At 46.5% G+C, this 15,833-nt stretch overlaps 1 protein-coding gene across 1 annotated transcript in view; it reads right to left on the bottom strand.

Annotated features, from left to right (window-relative positions):
* LOC149460677 (uncharacterized) overlaps positions 1-12,084 on the bottom strand; it is a 110,099-nt gene extending 98,015 nt beyond the window's left edge. Inside the window, exon 1 of the mRNA XM_089679365.1 lies at positions 12,036-12,084. Within this exon, the coding sequence (XP_089535491.1) occupies positions 12,036-12,084 (49 nt within the window). The remainder of the gene's footprint in view (positions 1-12,035) is intronic.
* Positions 12,085-15,833: the final 3,749 nt, after the last annotated feature.

Genomic DNA, 15,833 nt, shown 5'->3' with positions numbered 1-15,833 from the left:
AAAGACAAAGAGGATTACTAGACAGGAGCTGATTGGTTCCCCCAAACCAGGACTCCGCCCACATCAGGCAGCTTGGTCTCTGAGGAGCTTACAATTCCACCCTCAAGGGAACTAGGAAATGGCTCCTCTGATCTCCTACCAGGTCATTTCTTTATTCAGGGACCTTAGTCAGAGAGTGAGGAAACAACCAGAACTGATACATAAATTGTGTCTGCAGCACAGAGAAGGAAGATTATCCGAGAGAAATCCAGGAATACAGGACGGGGAACACAGCTCAGGAAAGTGACCAGGGGATTACAGGCTGATATCACCCAGTCCCCGCCCTACTCTGGACCAATCAGTGAGCAGTATGGGTGGAGGAATGGATTTAGTGTTCATGACCCACCTGTGCTGATCTCTGTAGGAGTGTCCTCCTCTATAAATGTCCCCGTTATTCCATCCTCCTCCATAGACTGCTGATCATCCCTCACATACGCCTCTTCTTCTTCTGCTTTCACCTCAAATTCTATATCGATTGGATCTCCACTCTAAATCAAGGAAATGAGAGAAAATATCATCTGTAAAATGTAAGATTTATGATTGTGACATCACACACAAAATCCACACATTGTCTCCCTTCACAGAAGCAGATCACATGTGATATGTGGGTACATTTCCCCTAAATACCGCATGCCATCCTGAAACTGTCCATTTCCTATCCCGTGTTGCGGTATTGACCACAAACACTGAACACGCTCAGTAAATACCGCATGAACAGGCGTTACATTCACAGAAGGAAATAAAGAATGAAATGCATGCGGTCATTAATTAGTGGTGGAGACATGCGGCATTCAGGAAATGTGTACTGCTTGGTAAAGAGTGGGCGGCCGCTGGCATCCTTAACAACCAGTAAACAACATGGTTGTTAGGGAGCGAGCGGCCACTGCGTCCTAACCAAAAGATGAATCTAAAAAAAAGAATTACCGGCAATGAAATATTAAGAAAATGGCGTGGGTTCCCATCCCGGGTCTGGTATGGATTTTGAGGGGGACCCCTTGCCAAAAAAAAAGAAATACATACTAGACCCCTATCTGAGCATGCAGCTCGGCAGGTCAGTAAACAGGGGGATGAGAAAGTAACCCCCCCTCCTGAAACATACCAGGCCACGTGTCCTTAACATGGAGTGGATGTTCTGTTGCAAGGGGGGGCTTTGCTCCCTCAGAGCACCTTGTCCATGTTGATGGGGACAAGGGACTCTTCCCTACAACCCAGGCTAGTGGCTGTGGGGGTTTGCAGGCAGAGGACTTACAAAATGTAACAAGGGGGCCCTCAGATCCTTCACCCCATGTAAATGAGTATGGAGTACATGGTACCCCTAATTATTCACCCCAAAAAAGTATTCTGTTAAAGACAGCAGGCAGTTTTTGATAAGTCCTTTATTAAAAAAGCAAAAATAAAGCAAAAATGTCCCCCCGGTGTAGATCCATCATCAATCACGATGCTCGCTGTCACCGCTGACTCGGAAAGAAAAGCTCCGCTCCCAATGAAGACTCCCCTCTGTCTGACAGCTCTGCTGCCTCCTGCCACTAAATATACTAAGGGACGGTGCCACTCGGTGACGTCACTGACCGGGGCATGTTGTATTGGTGACGTCACTGACCGGGGCATGTTGTATTGGTGATGTCACTGACCGGGGCATGTTGTATTGGTGATGTCACAAGAGGGCAAGGCCACCCAGTGATGTCACAGGGTGGTAGCGCTCCTTAGTTTATTTAGAAGTGGGAGGCGGCGGAGCTGTCAGACGGCAGGAGTGGAGCTTTGTTTTTTCTTCGAGTCAACAATGACAGCGAGTATTGTGATTGGATCATCGATGGATCTACATCAGGGGGATATTGTTCTTTATTTGTGTTTTGCCAAAAATGACTTCGAGTTTTTTTACACTACACTTTTTTTGGGGAATGAATAGGGGTGCTATGTACAGGTGTAACTGGAAAAATGAGAATCTGGTGCAAAAGTTCATTTATTTCAGTGCAGCAACTTAAAAGGTGAAACTAATATATGAGACTCATTCCATGCAAAGCAAGATAGTTCAAGCCGTGATTTGTCATCATTGTGATGATTATGGCTTACAGCTCATGAAAACCCCAAATCCACAATCTCAGAAAATGAGAATATTCCATGCAATCAATAAAACACGGATTGTACATAGAACAATATCGCACCTCTGAAAAGTAGAAGCTGCATATGTACTCAGTACTTGGTTTGGGCCCCTTTTGCAGCAATTACTGCCTCAATGCGGCGTGGCATGGAAGCTATCAGCCTGTGGCACTGCTGAGGTGTTATGGAAGACCAGGATGCTTCAATAGCGGCCTTCAGCTCTTCTGCATTGTTCCATCTCATGTCTCTCATCTTTCTCTTGGCAATGCCCCATAGATTCTCTATGGGGTTCAGGTCAGGCGAGTTTGCTGGCCAATCAAGCACAGTAATCCCACGGTCATTGAACCAGGTTTTGGTGCTTTTGGCAGTGTGGGCGGAGCCAAGTCCTGCTGGAAAATGAAGTCAGCATCCCCATAAAGCTGGTCTGCAGAAGGAAGCATGAAGTGCTCCAAAATCTCCTGGTAGACGGCTGCATTGACCCTGGACTTAATGAAGCACAGTGGGCCAACACCAGCAGATGACATGGCTCCCCAAATCAACACAGACTGTGGGAACCTCACACTGGACTTCAAGCATCTTGCAGTATGTTCCTCTCCATTCTTCCTCCATACTCGGGGTCCTTGTGCCTCTCCATTCTTCCTCCATACTCGGGGTCCTTGTGCCTCTCCATTCTTCCTCCATACTCGGGGTCTTTGTGCCTCTCCATTCTTCCTCCATACTCGGGGTCCTTGGCCTCTCCATTCTTCCTCCATACTCGGGGTCCTTGTGCCTCTCCATTCTTCCTCCATACTCAGGCTTCTTGTGCCTCTCCATTCTTCCTCCATACTCGGGGTCCTTGGGCCTCTCCATTCTTCCTCCATACTCGGGGTCCTTGTGCCTCTCCATTCTTCCTCCATACTTGGGCTCCTTGGGCCTCTCCATTCTTCCTCCATACTCGGGGTCCTTGTGCCTACCCATACTTCCTCCATACTTGGGCTCCTTGAGCCTCTCCATTCTTCCTCCATACTCGGGGTCCTTGGGCCTCTCCATTCTTCTTCCATACTCGGGGTCCTTGTGCCTCTCCATTCTTCCTCTATACTCGGGGTCCTTGTGCCTCTCCATTCTTCCTCCATACTCTGGGTCCTTGGGCCTCTCCATTCTTCCTCCATACTCGGGGTCCTTGGGCCTCTCCATTCTTCCTCCATACTCGGGGTCCTGGGGCCTCTCCATTCTTCCTCCATACTCGGGGTCCTTGGGTATCTCCATTCTTCCTTCATACTCGGGGTCCTTGGGCCTCTCCATTCTTCCTCCATACTCGGGGTCCTTGAGTATCTCCATTCTTCCTTCATACTCGGGGTCCTTGGGCCTCTCCATTCTTCCTCCATACTCGGGGTCCTTGGGCCTCTCTATTATTCCTCCATACTCGGGGTCCTTGGTTTCCAAATGAGATGCAAAAGTTGCCTCACCAGAAAAAAAGGACTTTGGACCACTGAGCAGCAGACCAGGTCTGTTTTTCTTTAGCCCAGGTAACACGCTTCTGACGTTGTTTGTTGTTCAGGAGCGGCTTGACAAGAGGAATATGACATTAGAAGCCCATGTCCAGGATCTGTCTGTGTGTGGTGGCTCTTGATGCACTGACTCCAGCCTCAGTCCACTCCTTGTGAAAGCCCCCAACACTTTTGAATGGCATTTTCCTGACAATCCTCTCCAGGCTGCGGTCATCCCTGCTGCTTGTGCACCTTTTTCTTCCACACTTTTCCCTTCCACATAACTTTCTATTAATGTGCTTTGATACAGCACTTTGGGAACATCCAACTTCTTCTGCAATTCCCTTTTGAGGCTTTCCCTCCTTATGGAGGGTGTCAGTGATGGTGTCAGGTCAGCAGTCTTTCCTATGATTGTGATTCCTACTGAACCAGACTGAGAGACCATTTAAAGGCTCAGGAACCCTTTGCAGGTGTTATGGCTGAATGAGCTGATTAGAGTGGGACACTTTGAGCCGAGAATATTCCACCTTTTCACAATATTCTCATTTTCTGAGATTGTGGATTTGGGGTTTTCATGAGCTGTAAGCCATAATCATCACAATGATGACAAATCACGGCTTGAACTATCTTGCTTTGCATGTAATGAGTCTCATATATTAGTTTCACCTTTTAAGTTGCTGCACTGAAATAAATGAACTTTTGCACCATATTCTCATTTTTTGAGTTTCACCTGTACTCTATACTCATTCACATTGTGGGGGGGCAGGGATGTGGGGGCCTCCTTGTTAAAGGTGGCTTCCAGATTCCAATAAGTCCTCCACCCACAGCCCCCCACAACCACTGCCCAGGGTTGTGGGGAAGGGACCCTTGTCTCCATCAACATGGGGATAAGGTGCTTTTGGGGGGGCAGAGCACCCACCCCATGTTGAGGATATGTGGCCTGGTATGGTTCAGGAGGAAGGTGGGCACTCACTAAGGATCTGGTTTTGATTTTGAAGGGGAACCCACGCCTTTTTTTTTATTATTTTGGCATCGGGGATTCTCATCAAAATCCATACCAGACCTGTCACAGCTGTCAGCGTGGAACCTGGCAGCCATCCGCTCCTTGTTTACTGGTTGTTGGGGACACTGGCGACCTCTCCTTAACAACGAGCTATTTACAAGTGTTGCTATGGACACCAGTGGTAAATTCCCCGCAGGCTTCACTACTAAAAAACAGAATGCAGCATCTTACTACATACTGGGATACGGGAAGATACCGCTTTGTGATTGGAGCCCATAGTCTCTACAAGTCCATGTTCTAGATTCTCCATCCCACCAACCTTGTAATAGTGAGGGATGGTGTGATCTCCCTGTGTGGAATCCTGGGAATACAGAGGACGGGGACATCTCTCTGTTGGGTTCCTGGTATTAGGTGGCTCCATCATATCCTTGTGTCTTTCTGAAAACTCCTCCATCACTCCATACTCCTCATCCTCCTCTTTATACTCTTCTTTAACATCAATATTATCATCCCCGAGGATTCCACTCTGAAAGATATAATAAAACATTCATTGTAACAAACATGCTGTGTATAAATCACAACTACCAATAATTGTCATCATCTACCTGATGATGGTGAGGGATGGTGTGACCTTCCTGTGTGGAATCCCGGGAATACAGAGGACGGGGACATCTCTCTGGTGGGTTCCCATGACTGGATCCATCTGTAGGAAACACACACACTGACTGAATCCATTGTTTCTATGTGTTTATCAGATGATGGGGGATCTAGGTGGATCCTCCGTACTGCTCTCTCCTTTACAATAAAGTCTCCTCTTACCCGGTGATGTGAGGGGCGGCTGATTGTCCATCATGACGTCCTTGTAGAGATCCTTGTGTCCTTCTAAATACTCCCACTCCTCCATGGAGAAATAGACAGTGACACCCTGACACCTTATAGGAACCTGACACACACAATGATACAGTCACCATCCAGACACATCCCTTGTCTGTTACTGGAGAATGTCCCAGAATTCCCGGCACCGCTCACCTCTCCTGTCAGCAGCTCAGTGATCTCTCTGGTGACTTCTAGAATCTTCTTCTTCTTTCTCTCTTCTATCAGGGAGGGAGGTGGAGGCAATGTGATGTCATATGATCTCCAGACTTCACAGGAGGAAAACTCTACATCTGAACACAAATAGTCACATCAAATGATATTCCCAGAATCCTCCTCACCTCTCCATTCAGGTCTCCATTTTATTAAAGCCCCACTTCAGGCTGAGGTATAATTCCCCCCCACAGGACCCCCACACTACGCAGGATATAGGATTGTTGCAGCATTCTGATGTCATTACATACAACGCAGGACCAACAGTCCCACTTTACATGTGAGGATACCAAGGGGCCCCACATCCTAAGAGCATCAGAAAAAAGCCAAATGGAGGGACATTGGGAGGAGGAGCTGTGAGGTCAGTGTGATGTCATAGGATTCTCTGACTCTGGATGAAGGGACATTGGGAGGAGGAGCTGTGAGGTCAGTGTGATGTCATAGGATTCTCTGACTCTGGATGGAGGGACATTGGGAGGAGGAGCTGTGAGGTCAGTGTGATGTCATAGGATTCTCTGACTCTGGATGGAGGGACATTGGGGGGAGGAGCTGTGAGGTCAGTGTGATGTCATAGGATTCTCTGACTCTGGATGGAAGGAACATTGGGAGGAGGAGCTGTGAGGTCAGTGTGATGTCATAGGATTCTCTGACTCTGGATGGAGGGACATTGGGAGGAGGAGCTGTGAGGTCAGTGTGATGTCATAGGATTCTCTGACTCTGGATGGAGGGACATTGGGGGGAGGAGCTGTGAGGTCGGTGTGATGTCATAGGATTCTCCGACACTGGATGGAGGGACATTGGGAGGAGGAGCTGTGAGGTCAGTGTGATGTCATAGGATTCTCCGACACTGGATGGAGGAACATTGGGGGGAGGAGCTGTGAGGTCGGTGTGCTGTCATAGGATTCTCCGACACTGGATGGAGGGACATTGGGAGGAGGAGCTGTGAGGTCGGTGGGATGTCATAGGATTCTCCGACTCTGGATGGAGGGACATTGGGAGGGGGAGCTGTGAGGTCGGTGTGATGTCATAGGATTCTCCGACTCTGGATGGAGGGACATTGGGAAGAGGAGCTGTGAGGTCAGTGTGATGTCATAGGATTCTCTGACTCTGGATGGAGGGACATTGGGAAGAGGAGCTGTGAGGTCAGGGTGATGTCATAGGATTCTCCGACTCTGGATGGAGGGACATTGGGAGGAGCTGTGAGGTCAGTGTGATGTCATAGGATTCTCTGACTCTGGATGGAGGGACATTGGGAGGAGGAGCTGTGAGGTCAGTGTGATGTCATAGGATTCTCTGACTCTGGATGGAGGGACATTGGGAGGAGGAGCTGTGAGGTCAGTGTGATGTCATAGGATTCTCTGACTCTGGATGGAGGGACATTGGGAGGAGGAGCTGTGAGGTCAGTGTGATGTCATAGGATTCTCCGACTCTGGATGGAGGGACATTGGGAGGAGCTGTGAGGTCAGTGTGATGTCATAGGATTCTCCATCCCCCACCATTTATAAAAGTGGTATAATCCTTTGATATAGACTGATGAGGTAAGAAAGTGATTGGTGGGAAAGGTGACACTTCTCCACAATGAGGAGAATGTTCCGGCCCCGGAAGTGGGGGAATGTTCTGCCCCTGAAGGGGTTAATCTGGGTTCCCACACTATATATGTGTGTATCATCATCTGCTGGAGATAAAAAACATCACAGTTACTATGGAGGAAGAGGACGGACATGACTATGGAGGAAGAAGATGGACGTGACTATGGAGGAAGAGGATGGAAGTGACTATGGAGGAAGAGAATGGACACGACTATGGAGGAAGAGGACAGACATGACTATGGAGGAAGAGGATGGACATGACTATGGAGGAAGAGGACGGATGTGACTATGGAGGAAGAGGACGGACGTGACTATGGAGGAAGAGGACGGACGTGACTATGGAGGAAGAGGATGGATGTGACTATGGAGGAAGAGGATGGACATGATGGGGGGTTACTGGGTGTAAATAGAACATAACATCTTATTACCTCCTCTGCTGCCACTTCCAGCCACGTCTCCTCTCTACTTCCTGTCTGTACCTGACATGACTTCCTATGTCTGACATCACTTCCTGTCTGTCCCGAACATCACTTCCTGTCTTCCATAGAGACTTCCTGTCTGGGTAGAAGTGAGATCCCCACCTTGTGGAGCTCAGAGGAACTGCAGCCCCGAGAAGCGTCTGGTAGTGTGGCCCCGGCCTTGTGCTGGGTGTGTATGGACTGTAGATCCTTGTGTAGGGAGGAAATGACTCCTATCTGTGACTGCTGTAACCTGCTGACTGGCATCTCCTGTGAAATCTGACACTTGCACTGGATACACACAAGGCAGTCAGGGATTTCAAATAGTGATAAGCAGACTTGATTAGAATAAACCCAGATATGGTGTCACTACACCTAAAATCCAATTAAAGTCAATTTACAGTCCAAAAAAAAAAACTTTTCTTGCAGGTGATTTCATAATCATTGATATCCCCGAATAAGATTGATGGTATACTCCAGAGAATCTTCATATACCTCAAAAACAAAAGATTCTAAACATAGTGTATTATCCCAGGTATTATAATATAGTGCCACACGTGTCACATGCCAACAAAATAAAGTGCCACAGCAATGGTGAAATGTCAGGACTCCAACACCTCGATTAATAAATCCACTGCACACAATAAAAGAAGTGCATAATTACCCTGACATAGATACAATCAGCATAGGATCCATAATACAGATGAGATAGACTCCAAGCTTTAGTCTACCATCTTCTCCAAACACTTCCCATAGACCTCATGGACAGACCAGGGATCAGTAAATATATTATATGACAAATACATTTTATTGTAGCAACTTACATTAAAATTTGATGAGAACAGCTTCCATATAGTGAGATGAACAACACGACATGATTCCTCTGCGGTAACTATATGATCAAGTCCATACCACTCTGAAGGAGAGCCAGGTGGTAGATGGAAGTCTCCAGGGTGAGAACAGCCGTGTGTCTCGGAACCCAAAAAATGGCCACCACGATACTTCCAGAAAAAACATCAATACGTCACGTGCCCCGGACGCGTTTCGTCACATCCGGACTTTTCAACAGGGATATTGATATGTTGAAAAAGTCCAGATGTGATGAAACGGTTCCGGGGCACGTGATGTGGTGACGTATTGATGTTTTTTCCGGAAGTATCGTGGCGGCCATTTTTTGGGTTCCGAGAAAGAATTTCTAGTGTTAATATGTGGTTACACCCCTTTAGCACCTGATGGATAAATGCATGCACTAGCTGTATGGATTGAGCACAGGGATCTCTTGTTTGTTGTATTGTTGGGTCAGTAGCCAGACCTGAACCTTGTAGCTCTTCCCCATTGTGTCTTTTCCCCTATGTTGGCATTGTGTCCACAGTAGCATTTGCGTAGGCAGGGCAGAGTAGGACTGGCCATAGAGGGATGACTTTGATGCAGTTGGCAGCTTAAGCATGTATTGCATAATGTGTGAACCAAATATCCCTATTTATTGCATAGTCTGCTTGAAGGGTATATACCAGTGTGCAGAGGGGCCTCAGAATTTCTAGTGGGATGGCAACTGACACTCTTTTCCACATTTTTTGGGATTGCCGGTCCATTGCACCCTTTTGGAGGAGGTCCTTACCCCATTGTGGTTACTTTTCCTGGCTCCTGTCCCTTTTGAGCCCATTTACTTTCTGTTGGGTCTACCTTTTCGGGTCTCTCTAAATGTGCGAGGAAACTTTCCACCTACATTCTGAGGGCAACCAGGAGAACCATTCCCATGCATTGGCTGTCTTCTATGTCCCCCATGTTACCGGCACTGATGAAGGTCAGAGCAGAAATGAGAAAGTTGGAGTACCTACCTGCTTTACACCCTGCTACTGTCCCTGCGCTGGAGGCAGTTCAGGACCCACGGGACACCTATGACACCGATCTGTCTGCTCCGATCGTTTGTGATTGATGGCCATGTCACTGTTTTGTATTGACATTGTATGTTCTTATGTACCTCTCATCGATGAGCTGCTTTATCAGCCTTCTCTCCCTCTCTGCTTTTATTTTACATTTACCTTTGTGACTGCTTGTTGTAATATGTGACATAGAGAGGGAAATGGGTGCTAATAGGCTGCAGGAGATCTGCTGAGACATAGAGGGAAATGGGTGCTAATAGGCTGCAGGAGATCTACTGAGACATAGAGGGAAATGGGTGCTAATAGGCTGCAGGAGATCTACTGAGACATAGAGAGGGAAATGAGTGCTAATAGGCTGCAGGAGATCCGCTGAGACATAGAGAGGGAAATGGGAGCTAATAGGCTGCAGGAGATCTGCTGTGACATAGAAAGGGAAATGGGAGCTAATAGGCTGCAGGAGATCTGCTGAGACATAGAAAGGGAAATGGGTGCTAATAGGCTGCAGGAGATCTGCTGAGACAATGAAATGTGTGTGAAATGGATGGATGTGCAGACACTCCCAGAAGATGATGTCATTATGAGTGGATTGATATATATTTTGCATTGTCCCCCCAGAAGGATCAGGTTTGGCGGGATCGCTCTCATTAGCTATACATTTGTATTTTGTGTTCTGTGTTTGTAAGACTTTTCTATATGTAATAAGAGATGTTTGTTGAACAGTTGGTTACATAAGAGTTACATTTATTTCTTCTTCCTTTATTCAGTAATGTTTCATCTCCCGTAGTATCCCTGTAAGGTACATATTATACAGGAAGGGGGATTATGGGATGGATCTCGGGGCTGCAGTTCCTCTGAACTCCACAAGGTGGGGATCTCACCTCTACTCACACAGGAAGTCTCTATGGAATGCAGACAGGAAGTGATGTCAGGGACAGACAGGAAGTTATGTCAGCTACAGACAGGAAGCATATCAGAGACGTTGCTGGACGTGACAGCAGAGGAGGTAATAAGATGTTTTTTCCTATTTAACCCCCATCATGTCCGTCCTCTTCCTCCACAGTCACGTTGGTCCTCTTCCTCCACAGTCACGTTGGTCCTCTTCCTCCACAGTCACAGCCGTCCTCTTCCTCCACAGTCACGTCCGTCCTCTTCCTCCACAGTCACGTCCGTCCTCTTCCTCCACAGTCACGTCCGTCCTCTTCCTCCATAGTCACGTCCGTCCTCTTCCTCCAGAGTCACGTCCGTCCTCTTCCTCCAGAGTCACGTCCGTCCTCTTCCTCCATAGTCACATCCGTCCTCCTCCTCCATAGTCACCTCCGTCCTCTTCCTCCATAGTCACGTCCGGCCTCTTCCTCCATAGTCACGTCTGTCCTCTTCCTCCATAGTCACGTCCTTCCTCTTCCTCCATAGTCATGTCCGTCCTCTTCCTCCATAGTCACGTTCGTCCTCTTCCTCCATAGTCACATCCGTCCTCTTCCTCCATAGTCACGTCCGTCCTCTTCCTCCATAGTCACGTCCGTCCTCTTCCTCCATAGTCACGTCCGGCCTCTTCCTCCATAGTCATGTCTGTCCTCTTCCTCCATAGTCACTGTGACGTCTTTTATCTCCAGCAGATGATGATACACACATATATAATGTGGGAACCCAGATGAACCCCTTCAGGGGCAGAACATTCCCCACTTCCGGGGCCGGAACATTCTCCTCATTGTGGAGATAAATTCTAGTAATATGGTCCTCTAAACAAACAGCACTGACAATAAATAGACAAGACAAGGACCATCCTGACCATACATGGCCTACAAAGGACAATGATGACACTACACAGGCAGCCAATGGGCAATCATTACACTATGCAGCCAACACAATGATGGAGTGCTGGGGTCAGGAGTATGGAGCATAGAGCCCCTTACATTGCTGCTCAGGAGGAAGGAAACATTCCTTTGTAACAGAAAATGTATATAAATCTGAGGCTCTTTTAGGAATGTCCGGGGGGGTTAAAGAATGAAAGGGGCTTTGGTATCTCCAGACCAATCAGGTTTTATCCCGGACAGATTTATCAGTGACAACATTCTCCTTACATTACACATTAGTCAGGAGCCAATTTGCACTCCAGAGAAGTTTTGTTACTGAGTTTGGACACTAATAAGGCCTTCGATGGTGTCCTTTGGCCTTGTTTTCCTGGGTGCAGAGAATGGGTGTCAGTGATGAGTGTTTATCTGGTATACTCGCCCTCTATGACTCTCCCATAACAAGGATCAGACTTCCCGGCTGTAACTCTGACTTTGTTACATTGGGTGGAGGTATCCGTCATGGTTGTCCTCTGTCATCCCTATTGTTTGCACTGGTGTTGGGACCTTTGGTGATTGCAATCAGATCACATTCGGAGATCTCTGGTTACCCTTTATTGGTCTCACCTTTCAGAATCTGTATGTATGCTGATGATGTAATGCTTTTCCTCACCATCCCGTTAGTATCATTGCCTAATCTATGCCGGTATTGAACGACTGCTCTAGTGTCAGGTCTGTTCATGTCACTAAATCAGTGGTTATGCCATCAATGTTCCTGATTCCTGAGTGCCTCTCTCCGTAGCTCTTTTCCATTTCGTTGGGCCACGGATCGGATTTCCTATTTAGGTATCAACCTCACTCCCAGATACTCAGATATGTTTGCTGCTAATTACCCCCCATGTGTGTGTCGCCTCTCTACTCTACTGAAGGTTTGCCATGGGTACCCCATCTCCTTCCTGGGTAGAGTCACGGCAGTCACAATGAATATTCTGCCTAAACTACTTTATTTACATCACTTCCAGTCTCCATCTCGGAAATGTTTCTGGATCGCTTTCAGCGGCTGATTAACAATTTATTTGGTGTAATAAACGTCCACGTTTTACCTCATCGGTTTTGTACCGGTCACAACGGACGGGGGGCCTCGGTCTTCCCAATTTTTGGCTCTATTACCTTTCAGCGTGTTTTGCACAATTATCACAATGGGCGACTGTTAACTCCCAGATCCCGGGGGTTAGATTTGAATCTCAATCTATACGCCCATTTTATTTACCGGGTATTTTATGGTCCAAAATCCTCCCTCGATCGTTAACTTTTTATAACTCTGTTGTGGCCATTCATTGACACTTTGGTCTCGATGGAAACTTCAATGAAATCTGGTCTCTTCTGTTTCCCCGGGTGTATCGTTTTTTGGTGACCCTAACTTTAGTACAGCATTTTCTTCTCCTCGGACGTTTCGTTGGTGGTACGATAGATCCTTTATTAGGTTGTCTGACTGTCAAAGTGGAGGATCTTATATTCCCTTTGATATGATGTGCGGACTTTGTGATGTTCCGCTTCGTGAATATCATCGTTATCGACAGATTAGACATTTTTTTAACTCACATTTTGGCCTTACACCTTCATCTCCGATTTCTGAACGTATTAGCCGTGACTCTCCCAGGGGCAAAGGTCTTATCTCTGATCTGTATCACCAATTCCTGGTCAGTCTCTCTCCCACACCTCCTTTATAGAGACAAAAATGGGAGGAGGATAGTGGTATCACCTTTTCGGATGAGGATTGGGATTCCATGGTGGATAACATATGTAAGAGCTCTCCATCTGTTTCTGTCTGTGAGACGGCCCTCAAGGTATTAACCAGATGGTATTATACCCCGTCAAGGCTACACGTTTTGTACCCACAAACGTCCCCGTTATGTTTCCGGGGCTGCAGCCTCACCAGTACTTTGGTACACATGTTGTGGGCTTGCCCAACTTTATCCTTGGTGTGGCGCAGGATATCTGAGTTGGTGACTTCACTGGTGGGTGTTCCGGTACGTCTGACTATACAGTCTTCCTATTGGGAGCTCGTATCCCGGGGGTTCCTGATAATGTTATGACATTGATACATACTATTTGTATTTCTACTTTGTGGGCTATCGCCCTACATTGGGAATCTATCACTGTACCATTGGCCTCTGTGTTACATAGAGTAGATGCTGTGATGCTCATGGAGAGAATTCATTATAACTTACTGGACAAGATGCACTTGTCTGATAGAAAATGGGAATCATGGAAGGTTCAGAGACATTTACTACATGAATAGTGGCATTCCATGTGAAGGTTGATTGACGTGTCCTGTTCACACATATATCATTCAGTCTACTTTTCCCTTTATATTTCTCATGTACTTAGGATCTATTCTCCTTTCCTTTCTCTTCTTTTTTACCCTTTCTATATGATGTGCCTTTCTGAATTGTACGATTCAAGTGTGCCTTGTTAATACTGTACACATTGTTTGACGCTGTACTGTTATTTTCAGTCTACTCTTTGAAAAATAAAATCGTTTGTAAACAAAAAAAAAATGAAAGGGGCTTTATAGCAACTTAAATGTGAAATATGTGTAACATTGCGCTGTTTATCTCCTCCTCCCCTCCCCCGCCTGTCTCCAGCACCGCACCGGGACTAGCAGGGAGGGGAGAGACCTTGCAGTGTAATGAGAACCGATTGGCTGCTCCTCAGGAAAGGGGAGTGTCCGGCTTATCCTTTCTCCCTTTCACTCCCAGAGCTGTTTTTGCATTTTTTGCACATTTAAAAAATCATTTTAGCCCTAAAGATGACACAAAACCCCCAAAATATCGATTTTCTGAAAGTAGAGACTTTAGAGAATAAAATAGCGGCAGTTCTATTTTTTTATGTCACACAATATTATCACAAAGTCTAGGAAATGCCAAATTTCAGCAAAAAATACAGTTAAGTTAATTTCAGGGCACAAAAAAGCAATAAATGACCCATTTATGTGTAAAAATATAAAAGCCGAGGTTGCAGCGAGTAAATAGATATCCAACATGTCAAACCTTAAGTTGTGTGTGCTGAAATGGTGACAACCTTTAGTCCCCGGTATTATCTATAGGGGACACATTTATAGCCCCTTCTAGGTCATCAGTATAGAGTACGGAGGAGGTCTGCTCCTAGAATTATCCTCTCATTCTGGTGTGACCGGCGATATGTAACGTGTATCACAATCAATGTTATCACGTGTAGGCCCTCCAGCGTGTGCTCTTACATTTGGGTGTGCATATATGTGGGGGTGGGGGAGACTCAACATTTTTTAAGGGGAGGAGTTATAAACTTGGGTGTAACTTTAATTGTTTACAATTAAAAAAACATTTTTACTTAAGGGGACAAAGTCCTCTATGTGATGACTTCTGATGACAGGTTCTCTTTATGAGACATCCAGGGTCTAAAAGACCCCCAATGTCTCCCCTGTACTCCATTGGATGTAATGTAGAGCACATCGCACCGCATTACATTCTTTGCCAGCCTCGATGGTCGGGAAATCTGTCATAACGTCACTTCTGGGTCAGGACAAGAAGGGAGTGAACGTGTCCGCTCTCCTCCATCCCCTCTACCCTCCGACACCCGCTGACCCGGACCCATAGATGGGCAAGCAGAGCCGGGGAAGCATAGTAGGTACAGGAGAGGATCACACACACGGGGTGGCAGAGGCTGGCACCTGAAAGGAGAGCCCTGCGGCTTGCCCTCAGCAGGGATAAAGATTAAACACAATACTTGCCCGGCACCCAGAACTACATATCCCGGGCGTCAGGTGATGTAAAGTGAACATCCCTGCATGATGAGCCGACATTGACCTCACAGCACTGCCTCAGAGCAAACTAGTCATAGGAAGGATCAGATTTATCATTCCTTGTCTGCAGATCTAAAACTCATCAAAACCAGTTCAGAGACCAAACATTCACTCCATACAGCGGTTGAAACATTGTATCTATTTGTTTCCATAAATGGATCCTTTTATGGAAACAAATAGATACAATGTTTCAACCGCTGTATGGAGGGAATGTCACAGAACTGTCAGAAATAGCGGAGCTCTGCAGATACACTTTTTGCCGGCTTGGAATTATTCTTATTTTCATCCTACTGCTTCTTCTTCTTCATCCTCATCCTCTTCTTCTGAGGATGAGGATGAAGAAGAAGAAGAAGTAGGATGAAAATAAGAATTCCAAACCGGCAAAAAGTGTATCTGCAGAGTTCCTCTATTTCTGACAGTTCTCTGACAGCTCCTTCACATGTACAGCGGTTGAAACATCTGTTTCCGAATAAAAACATCTGTATCCTAAATGGAAACAAATAGATACAATGTTTCAACCGCTGTACATGTGAAGGAACTGTCAGAGAACTGTCAGAAATAGCGGAGCTCTCTGCAGGGAC

Source organism: Staurois parvus, unplaced genomic scaffold (genome assembly GCF_062004578.1).
Source record: "Staurois parvus isolate SC_StPar_1 unplaced genomic scaffold, SC_StPar_1.0 ptg000222l, whole genome shotgun sequence".
Taxonomy (NCBI): Eukaryota; Metazoa; Chordata; class Amphibia; order Anura; family Ranidae; genus Staurois; species Staurois parvus.
The sequence above is the reverse complement of the archived record's forward strand: the minus strand, read 5'-3'. Positions and strand labels throughout refer to the sequence as shown.